Raw genomic sequence first — 16,531 nt, forward strand, 5'->3', positions numbered from 1 at the left:
AGCAGGTGGGAATTGGTGCCAATGGGCTGAAACACGCAGCTACAGACTGTAGTGGAGAAAGGTCTGATTTGAACAAGGCTGCTCTAAATCTCAGGTGGCTGATGGGAGAAATGGGGGGGGTTGGGGTAGGGACAAACACTTCCCATGGAGTGTCTGACATAAAGGGCCTTGGCTTCCCTGTATGTCCATACTCAATTAGGAGATGCTCAGGACCAGTATCAATTGGGACTGCTGATATTCCTTAATGTGGAAGCAGAAAAAGGAAGAAAAGTTGAAAAAGAAGAAATCCTTTCTTATTGTGATTTTGTATTAAAATCATTTTACTTTGACTACCCTTCTGAAATCTCTCTAATTAACCACATAAGAACTGAGGAATGAAGGAAAATTGTGCCCAGAGACTTGGCTTGTTAGGGAATTTTGCATGTTCAGGAGCCCTCTTGTGCCAAGTTCCTGAACTGCAGATACTGAAAGCAGATTGAACAAGGCTCTGGAGATCTAAAAGTCAGCACCAAGCCTCCAAGTTTCTGAGGGTGTCAGCGGGCCCCACTGAGGGCCATCACTGAAGAGACCATGGAGGGAACGACCAGACAAGGCGACTGTCCCTGGGGGCTGGTGTAGCAGGAACTCAGAGGCCCTGGATACAGGTAGAAAAATGAACGTGTAAGTGGCTGTGAAAGGCCTTGATGTGTTTCCTTAAGGAGGATGGCCAAGGCCTGAGCCCAGTGCCCTAGGAACGGGGATTCTTCCCTCATGGGTGTCTCAGGGCGTTTTCTGGGGGCAGTGAGATGCGAGGGTTTGCGATGCTGAGTGCAGGTCAGTGGTAGGACCCCTCCCAGGCTCTACCAAGGGTGAGGAGGCAAGAAAGCACAGGGGCTGTATGGAACTGGTGTCCTCCCGTGGGCCTCAGCGGAAGAGACAGCAGCCATAGCCAAGAGGACATGGACCTCAGTTCTGTTGGGGGTCCCAGCCCTACCAAAGTCCTCAGCCATGCCCACCACAGACTCTTTTACACTGTCCTATGGCTGTGCCAGTGTCCCTGCAGATTTCAGCCACCCTCCTGATCCCCTGACTCGCTCTGACCCCATGATGTCCCAAACTTTCCCAATTACTCTCTGTCCTCACTGACTATTTCTTCAAACACAAAGCTGTGGTTTTCTGAGGATTTGCCAATGTCTGTGAGTTCCCCACAACCCATCCAGCTACTTCCAAAGCCCTATTGTTCCTCTAGCACCCAAGACAACCTACCCCAGACTTGCTTGAATCCACGATTTCTCTTCGTATCCCAGCACTGAAATGCATATCCTCTTGCTTCTGCGTCCTTCAAAGTCAACACTCAACCTTCTCCACTTCAGCATGGCAGCCTCCCCACACCCAGCTGCTATTTCAGGCCTTGGTCCTGCCTTTAACACACTCACTGCCACACACGCACCGCTATCGCCCTGCACGCCCACGTGTCTCACAAAGCCTTCCCTCTTCCCCTGCAGTGATGGGATCTCACCCCAGGAGGTCTGTGTATCCTCCACGCTCACGGATGTTTCCTGAGGTCCATCAAAGTTTGGTGAGTGAAGGAGGAAAAGAGAGCGAGGTCAGCTCTGAGCTCCCGTCACCTGCCCTGCATGTCCGCATGCAACATGAACCTCACCTCCTCAAAGAGTTGGTGTGGATTCTCTGCAGAGCCTAAAGCACCACACAGGCCAGGGGACAGGCCAGGCATCAGAAGAAGACTCACTCTTCTCTGCACATAAAGCTCAGGTGTTCCCAGGAATGTCAGGGGGCATGGCATGCCGATTCCTGGTTTCCAGGAGCCGGTCAAGTGCCTCCTTTCTATTTCTGTAATGGTGGCTTCGACGCCTGGCTCATGTGCAGACTCTGCACATGGGTGCTGACACTTACTGAGCAACGTGCTCAAACCTCAGGGCTGGCCCTTCTTGGAACCAAAGGGAGGACTAGGGACCTCCTGAGCACGCACAATTGCTCCCGGAATCGTCCCCTGTGTCTCTGCTGTAGCTCCCCTCACCTCCAGCTGAATCCCTTCTCCTGGGGCACACTGCAAGGCACACGCTCGTGGAAGGTTTGTGGGAAAGGGTCTGCTGGGGTCTGCGGTCCAGCCTGCCAGCAAAGGATGGGGAATAACCCACCCTAGAGTCTGGCTGGCTGCGACTTTGTGGAGCTGCAATCTGAAAACCTCCAAAGACGGAGATCAAAGATCCTCTCTCAGTGTCTACCTGCAGTACAGCACCACCCTCCTAGGCAGTTTTTCCTAATGCCCAGGGTGAAGCTCCCAGGAGGACGTTGGTGGCCGTTGCCTCTTCCATACCATCTGCCACCTCTCCAGGTGGGTGTCACCTGCTTTTAGAGTGCCCTGTGCCTCCCCTTCAGCAGACTAACGAGGCCCGGCTCCCCCAGGCTCTCCACACAGCTCATGTGCTTTAGGCTCCTAACCCCATCATGACAGACTTCCTCTGGGCCTTCCCAGTCTCCACATCCTCCTTTCAAAATGGGAAACCCACTGACTCATGTGACATCCATCGTAACTCCATGCCCTTCTCCCCAGGACTCTCCTCAGCCACTCAGGTCCCAGCCTGTCCTGATGCACGGGGTTATTCTGCCCCCAGTGCAGACCTTGACCCCTTCGCCTTGTAGAACTCCAGGAGGTTTCTCTTGGCCAAATCCACAAGTGTGTCAAGGTCCCTCCAGACTGAAACTCCAACACATCAGCAGTTAAGGTTTGTGGGCAGTGCCTCAAGCAAGATAAGAATATGGGGAATTGCAGGACACTACAGGGAAAGAAAGAAAATGATGTGCTGAATGGAATTGCTACCCAAGGTGGAAAATACCACAGAAACTATTTCAGAAATGCCATCAGAGGTCACAAAACAAGAACTGCATGGCCAATGGGGAAAGAATTAAGAGGGTAGGAAGTTCTTTTTGGAGGGCATTACAACAGTAACAGAGGAGATCTTGGGTAGGGGGGAAAAAAGAACAGAAGCAAAGGATGTGGTCAGGGCTGTTTGGGGGCACCTGTGAAGCAGCCCTCTGCCTGATATGCATTACTGCTCTGGTCAGGGAGAACCTGAGAGCTTTGCCTAATTTGAAACCATGAAGCGGAAGGAAGGACAGCATCATTGAGGCTGGAAGGGACCTCGGGAGGTGTCTGCACCAACCTCCTGCTCAAAGCAGGGTCAGACCAGATTACTCAGAGCTTTATCCAAACATGTCGTGGTCACTTTCTGGGATAGAGCCGATGCACACTCCCTGGGAAACAGCTTCCAGCATTTGACTATCCTCCTGTTGGAAAACTTTCTGCCTGTATGCAGCCTGACCCTCTCTTGTTTCAGCCTATTGCCTCTTGGCCTTGTGTCTTCTGTCACGGACATGAGCCTGACTGAGCCTTCCTGAAACAGTGCAACGCTGCTGCATGTTCCCCCCAAGATCTTCCTTTCTCCAGGCTGGACAAGCCCAGCTCCCTCAGCCTCTCCTCACAGGCACAGTGCTCCAGCCCTGACCATCTTGGAGGCCTTTGCTAAACCTGTTCCAGTCTGGAAATCTGGACACGGTAACCTGCATCATCCCTTCCCTCCATCTCCTGGCCGTGCTCCTGGTCGTGCAGCCCAGGGCCCTGCTGTCCTCCCTTGTGCCAGGGCACACGGCTGCCTCCTGTCCAGCTCCCTGCTCACCAAGACCTTTCCCACAGGGCTGCTCCCAGCCAGGCAGCCCCCAGCCTGTGCCATTGCCAGGGTGAGTCCCCTGCCGGGGCAGACACACAGACACAGGCATCTGTCCTTGTGGGACTTCATGAGGTTCCTGCCAATACGTGCTCTCCTCCTCCTGCAGCCCTTTCACCGAGCAGAGGCCTGGGAGACCTTTTTAGCAAAGACCCGGGCACTGAAGGCATGGAGTGCCTCAGCCTCATCTGGGTCTGCTGCTATGACCCCTCCCTCGTCACTCACCAGCGTGTTCCTTGTTCAGCCTTTTACTGCAAAGCCAGGGATTGAAGGTCTCCATTTTGCTCTTGGTGTTGCCTGCAGCCCCCATCAGCTCCAGGTGAGCTCTGGCTTTCCTAAACACATCCCCGCATGCTCAGGTCATGTTCCTGAATCCCCCCTGCACAGCCTGTCCTTGCTTCCACCTCCTGATGGCTGTGCTGGAGCTCCCACCTGTGCCTGAGCCAGTGCAGCCCCACTGCCCAGCACGTGCCCCCACATCCCCCTCAGCAGACACAGCACAGCACAGGGTACGTTTGGGGTGGGGAAACGTTCCCCACCACAAGTCCCTGTGCCAGACCTCAGGGTCCATCCCCACCAGCCCTCCTCCTTTTGCAGCCCACCAGTGCCCAGCCCCAGCCGTGGCCCACGCAAGGCTTTGCAGAGAGCCCCACTCTGGGCTCTGCCAAGGTCTGGGCAAGAAGAGAGCCTGGGGCAGGGCTGGCTCTTCCCCCAACCCAGGTACCAAGACCAACAGGAGGGAGGAGGTGGCCACAGAGCAAAACCACCCGTAAACTGGGATGAGTGGCCAGTGCTGGAAATGGCCAAGGGAAGAGGCTGGGATGGGGATGTGATAAATGCCCTGGGACACCTTGTTGCTCTGTCCTTGCCACCAAGGGCACAGAGCAGCCTCCTCTCTCCTGCACCCGCCTGTCTCAGTTCCCTGCCAGGAGACCGGGCTCTGCACCACACACCCACTGGAGCATGTCCCTGCCCTGCATGGTCACACAGCTCAGCTAACATCGGTGTTGTCCTCTCCCGGGCACTTTCCAGCCCAGCCCAGACCTTTCCCAGCTCTTCCCTTCTCCCCTGCCCTCTCCCCAGCCCAGCCCCGCAGAGCAGCCCAGCCTGGGCTGGTCCCACGGCAGTGCCCACCGCAGGGTGCTGCAGAGCTCTGGGCACTCACCCCACGGCCCCAGCCCCTCTGAGGGGCACAGCAGCTGCTGCGGGGCAGAGAAGGGTCAGCCTCCCCATCAGCCCCAGGGCTAGAGGCTCCCCATGCCATGAGGAAATGGAGGTCAGCGAAACCGAAGAGCTCCTGGTCTTAGGTGCAGGAGATCCCCAGCCCAGGCTGCCTCTGGAGCTCAGTGCCAGCCCCTCTCCCCAGGCCAGCATCAGAGTCCTGGGCAGGGGACAGAGCAGCCTGCCCCGAGTGGGTGCCTGCAGAAAGACCTTTCTCTTTCTCATGGATTCCTCCCTGCAGGCACAGAAATGCTCCCTTGCTCTTCTCCCTGGATGTCCCTTGCCCCAGGCGAGCATGTCCATGCTGGCCTGGCCAGCCTGTCTTGGTTCCCACCCCGTGCTCTCCACAGGGCCCTGAGCTGGCAGTGCTGCTCTGGAAAGACCAGGTCCTGCTGTCGTCCATGGCCATGGCTCCAGGGAAGCAGCAGCCCCATGTGAAGGTGGCAGCAAGGATGTGTCCACTGAGGCAGCGACGGGCAGCCCCGAGGCCCACAAGTGCCTGCTCCTCCATGTGGCAGGGGGGCTCGTGGCTCCTTGAGCCCTCCTGTGTGCTGGGGCTGCACCCCCAGCTCCAGAGGAGATGGAAGAGATGGGAGCAGAGACAAATAATTTTCTGCTGCATTCTTTATTCCCAGCTCCTTTACCTACGCAGGGAGCCTGGCTCCATATGTACATGAGGTCTTTCGGGTACGAAAAGACTGGTGGGGGTGGGAAAGACTAATATTATTTAAGTGGAAGTAATATATGATGTATAAGAAACAAAGAGAAAAACAAGACACACATGATCAAAAGAACATCTGAGCTTTTCCTGAGGAGGATGGACACCTTATTGATGCTGCAGTAATGTGTCTTCAAATAGTTTCCTCAGGGCATCCTTGAGCTCCTTGTTTCTCACGCTGTAGATGAGGGGGTTCACTGCTGGAGGCACCACCGAGTACAGCACTGCCACCACCAGATCTAGAGCTGAGGAGGAGATGGAGGGGGGCTTCAGGTGGGCAAACATGATGGTGCTGACAAAGAGGGAGACGACGGCCAGGTGAGGGAGGCACGTGGAAAAGGCTTTGTGCCGTCCCTGCTCAGAGGGGATCCTCAGCACGGCCCTGAAGATCTCCACATAGGACACCACAATGAAAACAAAACACCCAAATACAAAACCGACACTAACCACAAGAAGCCCAACCTCCCTGAGGTAGGAGTGTGAGCAGGAGAGCTTGAGGAGTGGGGGGATTTCACAGAAGAACTGGTCCACAGCATTGCCGTGGCAGAGGGGTAGTGAAAATGTATTGACCGTGTGCAGGAGAGAATGGAGAAACCCAGTTCCCCAGGCAGCTGCTGCCATGTGGACACAAGCTCTGCTGCCCAGGAGGGTCTCGTAGTGCAGGGGTTGGCAGATGGCAACGTAGCGGTCGTAGGCCATGACAGTGAGAAGACAATACTCTGCTGTGATGAAAAAGGCTAACAGAAAGAGCTGGGCAGCACATCCCGAGTAGGAGATGTCCCTGGTGTCCCAGAGGGAATTGGCCATGGCTTTGGGAACAGTGGTGGAGATGGAGCCCAGGTCGAGGAGGGAGAGGTTGAGGAGGAAGAAGTACATGGGGGTGTGGAGGCGGTGGTCGCAGGCTATGGCGGTGATGATGAGGCCGTTGCCCAGGAGGGCAGCCAGGTAGATGCCCAGGAAGAGCCAGAAGTGCAAGAGCTGCAGCTCCCGCGTGTCTGCGAAGGCCAGGAGGAGGAACTGGGTGATGGAGCTGCCATTGGACATCTGCTGCTTCTGGGCATGGGTACTGTCAAAGGAGAGAAAACAGAAAAATTCAGAGAAGCTTCTCTGAGCAAAATTTGATTCATTCATCGTGAATACCTCCGGGTGCTTTTCTTTCCTGGGGGACTGTTACGCAGCTCCGAGGCTTCAGCTCTGGTGGGTGCTGGCTGAGTGCGCTGTGCAGGGCTGTGCCCTCTACCCACGGGCTCCTGAAGGGTCAGCCCTGCTTTACAGCACTGACACATGGAAGGAGCAATAGCCCCGTGTGTTTGGGGGGAGGGTTCCTGGGGAGCAGTTCCCTGTGCTGCACTATAGCGGAGGGTAAAAAGCTCGAAAGGACGCTGCCTTCCACAGGGAAGGTGGGAAGTGAGGTGCAGCAAATGTGTCTCATTACGCTGTGGTTAGTATTCAGACACCCCCACCCCAACTTGGGAAATGTTCTTGAAAGGGTAAAATTGCCCCCTTGCCCCGTTGCTCTCGGTGTAAACCTGCGTCAGTGCTGGCACCCAGGAGGGCTGCTCTGTCCCTCAGCCTGGTGCCCAGCTGCTCTGTGCTTGCACCGCTCTCGGCTGGAGGAGGGCTACACACAGAGGTTGCTCTGAAAAGGCACTGGGCTGGACTGGGAGCAGAGGGGTCCCGTTCAACGTGCAGATTTAAAACCACCTCTCCTTTCCAGCACAGCTCTGCAGAGTATGATGAAGAGGAGAGGACAAGGATGGTGATTCGCATGGGCAGATGAGGTGCTCTCGGACATCACAAAGGTCCTACAGGAGAGCTCTGCCCTTCTGGAGTGATGCTCACAGCCCCGCAGGACTCCCTGTCCAGCATCATCAGGTGACGTCTGCTGAGGGTCTCATTGCCCAGCCACTGAGTGCAGTGTCTCGAGCCTGGAAAATTCAGAGAGGGCTTGGGCACCTTGGTCGCATGGAAACACCTCCAGGGCAGCACCTCCAGGGCAGTGTCAGAGCAGGCACTCAACACCCCCACCCCTTGCGCCACACCACAGCGGTTCTTGCCAGGGACCCCAGGAGCAGGAAGAAGAGCAGCACAACCAGGTGGGGAAACAAAGAAAAGCTCTGTGACTCTCCTCCTAAGGGAAGCAAGGAGAGGAGAAGCGGCCAGGCGCTCAGGAAAGCCTTCTCCTCACCCAGCAGAGCACAGCACCTCCCAGTGAGCAAAATCCCAGGGCAGTGGCTCTCAGCCCCTTTCCCCTGCAGAGGGAAGTGGCCACGTGTCGGGAGAGACGCACCTCTGCTGCGCTAGAGCTCGGGCTGCAGAAGAGGCAGCTCCTGCCCTGGACCACACCGCCTTGAGGGCAGAGGCTCTGCTGGGTGGGAGACGAGACCCGGGGTCTTGCTCAGAGGAAAGGGTCTGCATTGGAGGGGATGACAGGGAGCTTCCCAAATTCTCCCTCCCATGACAGTTCTGGTTGGAGCTCCGTATAGCTCTCTGCCCATGTCTCTGCTGCGTGGAGCTATCCCTGCCGGGAACTGTTTCTCTGCCCTCAAATGGTTCCCAGTCAGGGATCACAGCCCCCATCACCGACTCCCCTCTGCTCAGCTCTGACCTGAAGAAACCTCCCACTTCCAGGCACTCTCTAGAGGTACTCCCCCTTTGCAGGCAGTAAGGAGCAGGTCAGACAAACCCCGACGAGGACAACAAAGGTGATGCTGGTGCTCTCTGGAGCCAGAGGAGTGGATGAAAGCAGTTTACTTGGCTCCTACCAGACCTCCTGATCTCTCGGTGGAGCGGCTCAGGACTCTCAGTCTCCCTCTCCAAAGGCAGCAGCGCCTTTACCCTTTTTCCTGAAACAGCAGGAACCTGAAAGCAGAGACTGAGGAAAGCTCTTTACCTTTAAGGTATCCCCTGCCTTGGTCTTCCTCTGGAAGAGTCCCCTCTGAAATGCCCTGGGCAGCTCTGGGTGCACAGCCTGGCTTCACCCCTTCACGCTTGTCTAACAGGAGCCCCTGGCCTGGGAGTCCTCCTGCCAGATCTTGCAGGCTGGAGGCTGGGATAGCTTTAGGAGACCCCTCCAGGAACCGCAGCTGCATTGCCCTGCACCAAGAGACTTACCGTGTCAGGGGCTGTCAAGCTTTCCTCCCTTCGAGCTCTCCTCTGTCCTCCCACTGCAGACTGCCTGGAACCTCTCTCTGCCCTACTCCTTCTCCCAGAGCCCTGCTGCGCTTTGCAGAGGAGTCGTTCCTGGGCAGAGCTGTCTCTCTGCAGCGCTGCCTGCTCCCCATGAGCTCCCTCCATCCCAGGAGCCTGTCTCAGCCCAGGAGTAGAGGACCCGCCCAAGACGTCACTTCCTCTGCCCCCCACCCCGCCCTGCGCTCCCTCCAGGTGTCCCTGGGGCTCTCCAGGGACCTGCTTGGAAAGAGACTGAAGTCATCCCCAGTGTTGCCTGTCTCACCTCTGCAGAGACATGTCTTTCCAGCAGCGGCCTTTCTCCTCTCAGAGACACAGCTGGGTCTGAGAATCACCTTCCTTGTCCCACCATTGGTCAGGACCCCTGGACACTGGCAGGGAGGGATCTCCTTTACCTCCTTTGCTGAGGGAAGGGAATCGGCTGAGTCAACGGAGGCATCTCACCCTGGGTCTGTAGTCCTGGGGCTGGAAGGGACCTCAGCTCCCTCCCACGCCTGCCACAAACCCACAGGAGGTGAGATTCCTCTTGCTTCAGGGGTGGTGTCTGTTAGAAATAGGCACCTGCACTTCTTTTCTATGGTGCCATGGTCATCGATGGAGATCATAGAATCATAGAATCATAGAATGGTTTGGGTTGGAAGGGACCTTTAAAGGTCATCTAGTCCAACCCCCCTGCCGTGGGCAGGGACATCTTCAACTAGATCAGGTTGCTCAGAGCCCTGTCCAGCCTGACCTTGAATGTTTGCAGGGATGGGGCATCTACCACCTCTCTGGGCAATCTGGTCCAGTGATTCACCACGCTCAGTGTAAAAAAGTTCTTCCTTAGATCTAGTCTAAATCTCCCCTCTTTTAGTTTAAAACCATTCCCCCTTGTTCTGTCGCAACAGGCCCTGCTAAAAAGTTTGCTGCCATCTTTTTTATAAGCCCCCTTTAAGTACTGAAAGGCCGCAAGAAGGTTTCCCAAAGCCTTCTCTTCTCCAGGCTGAAGAACCCCAACTCTCTCAGCCTTTCTTCATGGAAGAGAGTTCACACACCAACACCTGGTGACATTTGGGGTGCCAGATGTTGTCCACAATAATGGAGCAGAACTGAGAGACTGGGAAACATCTGGGGGCATCATCCTGCAGCCTGGTGAGGATGCCAGCTGAAATGACGGCAGATGCCCACGTTTAGGACATCACCACCTGCCCCTACTCACGCTGTTCAGGGCCACCTATAGAGGTGTTCAGCTGGCCAAACGGAGTTATGTGCCAGAGGGAGAGTGAAGTCTGTCTCTTCTCCCCTCCCGTACCTGTATTTCCTAGCTGTCCATTGGCTGTAACAATAGGTGTCTCACACGTCCCCACGTAGCCAAACCTCCTTCAGGGCAGCTGCTCATTTCATGGCCAAACACGGGCCTGTAGTGCCATGTGAGACGCCAAGGCTCTCCACCAAAACTGCACGTGGCTGGCGGGGACAGCCCAGGCCCTGCAGGAAAGCCATGTCCACTCAGAGTGGGTGCGTGGCAGACACCCCAGGCGGCATCTCAGAGTAATTGGGTGCTTGTGTGAAAGTGGCTGATTCCCATCTCTCTCCAGTAGATGCAAGGCGCTGCATGAATAAGCAGCACATTGCGCTGGGGTCTCCACTTGTGGGCCTACATTCTCAGCTTCTTCTGGTTCTCCCTCCCCATCCTTCACTCACCCTCTTGATGATACGGTCTTCAAAGAGTCCAATGACTTCAGAGTGTGCCTGGATCGCAGGATGTGCACCCCCAAGGACAATTTCAGCAGCACCTTGTCCTTCCAGGAGATCAGTGCCTCTCTCCACCAAAGGCCCTCCAGGGCTGCAGAGACACCGCAGCCAGCAATGCCCTCTCCTGCCAGGGCTGCCCAGCCCAGCCCTCTTTCTCTCTGACCTTGGGGACAGCAGGGATTGCTCTCTTCCTGGGCACCTCATGTCTTTCTTACAACGCCATCTGCCATCCGCTCCAGCATGTCTCACGTACACGGGCTCTTGGGTGCTTGGTACCCCTGTTCACCATGACAGCTCTGAGCTTGGCCCTAGAGCCACAACTCAGGGGCTGCAGCCCAGATGTGCAACACTGTCCTCTGACTGGGAACGGACAGGAGGAGCTGGACCCCGTGGTCTGTCACAAGCTGTGACACTGGTGGAATAACTTCCGAGGCACAGTGGGACACCTCACACAACTTGCTGCAATGGATGGATAAAGGTTCTTCACGAGAGACGGGCTCGGAGCATCAGAAGAGGAATACGTTCTGTGGGAAGGAGTTGCTGGGATGTATGGAGCTCCTTGCTGGGAGAGTCACCAGGTTGGGTGAGCCCTTGTGGGTGAGGATCGGAGGAGAGGCCAGCTAGGGCGACATCGTGGTGGGAGATAAAGAACCTGCAATCAAGGGGAGGAGGTGGCCAAGCTCTTACTTAAGCAACGCAAGGAAATCTCCAGATGAGCGACCTGGGGCTCCTTCTGGGGACTTTCATTACCCTGACATTCATTGGAGGGGGAACACAGCACTGTGAAAATAGACCAATAGGTTTCTGGAGGATGTTGGAGCAATTTCTTAGGAAAGCCACCAGAGGACCAACATGGATGATGCTCACCTGGGTCAGGTCCTTGCAAACCATGAAGAGCTGGTCAGGGAGGTGAAAACCAGTGTCATCCTTGGCTGTAGTGACCATGAAATAGGGGGGTCCAGCTCTTGAGCAGACTGAGGAAGGAGAGGAGCAGGGTGCAGGTGTCAGACCTCAGAGGGGAAGACTTTGGCCTATTCAGGGGGCTTCTAGTGGGGATCCCGTGGGCACAGCGAAGGGCAGCACAACTCAGTACAGCTTGTCTTTAACGACAGAATCGCCCACGAAGAGCAGGGGTGAGTACATAGCTCACAAGACCGGCTTGGGTGAAGAGGGAACTCACGAGGAAGCTCCATAGGTAATGGAAGCCTCCAGGAGGTGGATGCAGAGACCCACTTCAGATGGAGGGCTTTAGAAATAGGAACGGCTTTAGGAAACCCGTAGCTTCCCTAGAGATGACCCTTGCAAGGGAGTCCAAGGGGACCACAATGAGCTGCTACTACTTCAGTGACAGTTAAAGGATAAACACAGAAAACGCGGGGCCACCTCTGACTTCAGGGAGAGTAGATGCAGAGAGCTCTGACATCCTCTGTGTCCTCTTTCTCTCAGTCTTTCCCAGCAAGGTCTTCAAGGCCTTTGGACCTCGCGGCAAAACCCAAGGACAACAACCAGCAGTGGATGGGGGATGGAGTCAGGGGTTACTTGGGCAAACTGAGCCCTTCACAGTCAAGGGCACCAGAGGGGCTGCCTCCGCGGGTGAGGAGAGAGCAGGCCGATGTCACAGTGGCATCACTCATCATCATCTTTGAGAGGTTAAGGAGGTCAGGGGAACTTCCTGAAGACTGACAAAAAGCAAATGTTGCGAGCATCTTTCAAAAAGGCCCAAAAGATGAGCTGGGGAGCTAAAGGCTGCTTAGCCTCCCTTTGGTTGAGGAGTGCGTCCCTTCGCGTGTCCTCTTGGATCACAAGTTAGGACGTTGCATTCTGCATGGTTGAATAAGTTGATGGGTAAAGAAATGATTGGCTGGTTGGGCCTGGAGGGACGTGGTGACCTGGAAACTGAGCACACAGAAAAAGAAAAGAAATATAAAAAAATAAAGCAAAATAATTGTATTATTGCACTTTACAGATTTTAGAACTCCTTATGCCCTTATCCTCCCTCTTTCCAAACATTTGTCCTGTGGTGGGGCAGGAGGGCTGGTTTGTTTTGGGGTTGGTTTTTTTTTTGTTTTTTTTTAAGAACAATTTTGGACATCAGGGTGGCTTGAGTTACAGGAGCGCAGAGGCCTGGTGTCGCCCTCCATCTGCAGTCTCAGTTGGAGGGTCCTGGTCTCCCACGGCCCCCTGTGGTCACTACCAGTCCCAGGTGAGTGTGTCAGGCACACCAGGACCTCCTCAATTGGCACTGGAGGCTTCTGGTCAAGAACGGAGCTCGGCTTGCAAAGATGAGGACATTTTCTCAACATTTACGTAGTACGGGAACATTTTCACGTTTGAATACTTTTAATGGAGAGAGAGTGTTTCCCTGTGTTGCCATCAAGAAGTTTTCCAGGATGTGTACTGCTCTCAGGAGAAGAAACCTTGATCTTCCCAGCACTTGCTTGACCACTGCTCTGCCCAGTACAGAATGTACGGAATCTCACTAATCTTTTTGGTATTGCCACATGTCCTGATTACACTGACCATTTCTCAAGTCATCTCCTCAGCGGACTGTCTGCACCTTTGCATTTTCGAGTGTCCATCCCCTTTTCCCCCTCCCATTACTCTCCATTCACTCAGACCCCTCCCAAGTACCCAGGTGGGGATTGGGGGTGGGGGTGGGATGAAGAGCATCTCTAGAGCGTCTGACAGAAAGGGTCTTGCTTTTCCTACGTACTCATACCTCCTCGTGAGACACTCTGGATCAGTATGAATTGGAGATTTTTTATATTGTTTATTCTGTAAGCAGGAAAATAAAGAAAACTGGAAAAAGCATAAACCTTTATAAACCGTTATTTCTTTTTGAAATCTTCTCATTTAGACTATACTCCTGAAATCTCTCTAACGAACTACACAAGAAGAGAGGAATTAAAGAAAACTGCGGAGAGCCCTGGCACGTTCGGGTCTTTGCATTTCAGTGAGCCCTCTGGTGCCGAGTTCCTGAACTGCAGATCCTGAAAGAAGATTGAACAAGTCGCTGAAGAAGTATTTAAAATCTGATTAAACTCTCCAAGGTTCTGAGGGTGTCAGTGGGCCCCCTGAGGACCATCACAGATGAAGCCATGAAGGGAAGCACGGGTGGAGGTACCCCTCCCTGGGGGCTGCCTTAAACTGGAAAGAGGTAAGCACTGGTTACAGGTGACAAAGGCAATGTGCAGGCGGCTCTGATGCCATGTGAGCCCTTGATGTGTTCCATCAGGAAGGATGGGCCAGCTCTGATCCCAGGGAAGGGAGATTCTTTCCCTCCTGTGTTGCTCAGGGCTCGTCATGGAGCAGTGTGATGTGGGGGGGTGCGATGCCGAGTGCAGGACAACCCTAGGACTGCCTGAACTCCATGGAGGGATGAGGAGGCCACAAGGGCATGGGGCTGTAAGGAAATGGTGTCCCCTCATGGTTCTTGGTGGCAGTGACGATATCCATAGCTGAGAGGACAGAGATCTTGGTTGTGTTGGGGAAGTCCCAGCCCCACCAAGGCCCTCAGTCATCCCCACCACAGGCTCTCCCATGCTGTCCCATGCCTGCAGCAGTTCTCCTGCAGACTTTGGCCACCCCCCGCTGCTTCCCCACCTCACTCTGAACCTAGGATCTCCCAGGCTTTACCAATGGCTTTTTGTCCTCCCTGCCTTTTCCTTCTAACACAAAGCTCTGGTTTGCTGGGGCTTTGCCAAACCTGTGAATCCCCAAGCAACACATCCAGCTTCTTTCAAAGCTAATGCTCCTCAATCACCTAAGATATCCCAGCACCATACTTACTCATCATCGAATCATAGAACGGTTTGGGTTGGAAGGTGTCCTGGTTTTGGCTGGGATAGAGATAATTTTCTTCCTAGCAGTTGGTAAATAGTGCTATGGTTTGGATTTAGTCTGAGAATAATGTTGACAACACACTGATGTTTGAGTTGTTGCTGAGTAGTGTTTACCCTGGTCAAGGACTTTTCAGCTTTCCACGCTCTGCCACATGCACAGGAAGCTGGGAGGGGGCATAGCCAGGACAGCTGACCCAACCGGCCAACGGGGTATTCCATACCATATGACATCATGCTCAGCATATAAGGCTGGGGGAAGAAGAAGAAAGAGGGGGATGTTTGGAGCGATGACGTTTGCCTTCCCCAGTAACCGCTATGCGTGATGGAGCCCTGCTTTCCTGGAGGTGGCTGCACACCTGCCTGCCGATGGGAAGTAGTGAATGAATTCCTTGTTTTGCTTTGCTTGTGCGCACAGCTTTTGCTTTACCTTTTGAACTGTCTTTATCTCAAACCAGGAGTTCTCCCACTTTTACCCTTCTGATTCTCTCCCCCATCCCACCAGGGGGAGTGAGCGAGCGGCTGTGTGGTGCTTAGTTGCTGGTTGGGTTTAAACCATGACAGAAGGGACCTTTAAAGGTCATCTAGTCCAACCCCCCTGCCATGGGCAGGGACATCTTCAACTAGATCAGGTCAGAGCCTGGTCCAACCTGACCTTGAATGTTTCCAGGGATGGGGCATCTACCACCTCTCTGGGCAACCTGTGACAGTTTTCACCACCCTCAGCATAAATAAGTTCTTCCTTAGATCTAGTCTGAATCTCCCCTCTTTTAGTTCAAAACCATTCCCCCTTGTCCTACCGCAACAGGCCCTGCTAAAAAGTGTGTTTCCATCTTTCTTACAAGCCCCCTTTAAGTACTGAAAGGCCGCAAGAAGGTCTCCCTGGAGCCTTCTCTTCTCTGGGCTGAACAATCCCAACTCCTTCAGCCTGTCCTCACAGCAGAGGCGTTCCAGCCCTCGGAATATATCCGTGACCTCCTCTGGACCTGCTCCAACAGGTCCATGTCTGTCCTGTCCACAGTGGCAGTGTGCAGCACAGCATGGAGAAACCCACTGCCCCAGGCAGCTGCTGCCAGGTGGACACAAGCTCTGCTGCCCAGGAGGGTCCCACAGAGCAGGGGTTTGCAGATGGCAACATAGTGGTCGTAGGCCATGACAATGATGAGACAATACTCTGCTGACATCAAGAAAAGAAAGAAAAAGACCGGGGCAGCACATCCTGCATAAGAGATGTCCCTGGTGTCCCCGAGTGAATTGCCCAAGGAGCTGGGAGCTCTGCTGGGGGCTCTGGAGGAGTCAGTCCTGCCCTCCAGCAATAGGCAAATAGGAAACAGGAGAGATCCCAGATTAAAACCACTCAGGGCATCAAAGAGCTTTGCAGCATTGTTGCTCCCAACTCACCTGACTGCAGAGCAGAGCTGGGGGGGTTTGTTGGGTTTGTTCTGTTCTAGTTGCCCCACCACACCTGAGGAGTGTTTTTAAGGCAGAAATTGTTGGCATTTCTGCTGCACTCCACGTGAAACATTGCGGGTGCTGAGAGGCAAAGGGACTGTCCCTTAGTGCCGAGCGAGGACGGCCAGTCTGCCCACCAGTCCTGGGCTCAGCTGCCCGGTGCTGGCAGCTCCTTCAGCTGGAGGACGATTGCACTCAGATGTGTCCCTGGGGGTGATGTGGAGCTGTGAGCAGCCCTGTATCACACAGCACCCTCCTGGCAGCAGAAGGACCCTGCCCTGCCCTGCCCTGCCAGGGGTCACTCCTTCTACCCACAGCTTCCCCCACGCCCCCTCATTACCTGGTAGGCCAACCCGGGAAGAGGCGTTGGGTATGGGTTGTCACTTCCTTTCCACCTCAGTAACTGAGGGGACAGGGGCAGGCACAGGGCTTGGCCGGGTCAATCCCAGAAGCTGAAAGGCCAGCAGCAGGCACGCGGCTTGGGAGATCATGGTGAGGTCACTTCTGTCCAGTGGGCTGATAGGCCACAAGGAGGCTGGTGGGTTGGGATGTTATTATGTTATCAATTGTGTCTGAGGAGCTCATTGGCCAGCAGGAGGCACATGGCCGTGAAGGGGAGTGTGAGGCCCCCTTAATCTCCAATCTCCTTGAGT

General features: G+C 54.7%; 1 protein-coding gene across 1 annotated transcript; it reads right to left on the reverse strand.

The window, feature by feature from the left end:
• Nucleotides 1–5,772: 5,772 nt before the first annotated feature.
• On the reverse strand, nucleotides 5,773–6,795 carry LOC142076209 (olfactory receptor 14C36-like). Its single transcript, XM_075138589.1, has one exon. It carries the CDS (start codon nucleotides 6,793–6,795, stop codon nucleotides 5,773–5,775), a length of 1,023 nt encoding a protein of 340 aa, XP_074994690.1.
• Between the last annotated feature and the right edge of the window lie 9,736 nt (nucleotides 6,796–16,531).

The sequence above is a fragment of the Calonectris borealis genome, unplaced genomic scaffold, assembly GCF_964195595.1.
Source record: "Calonectris borealis unplaced genomic scaffold, bCalBor7.hap1.2 HAP1_SCAFFOLD_35, whole genome shotgun sequence".
NCBI classification, from domain to species: Eukaryota; Metazoa; Chordata; class Aves; order Procellariiformes; family Procellariidae; genus Calonectris; species Calonectris borealis.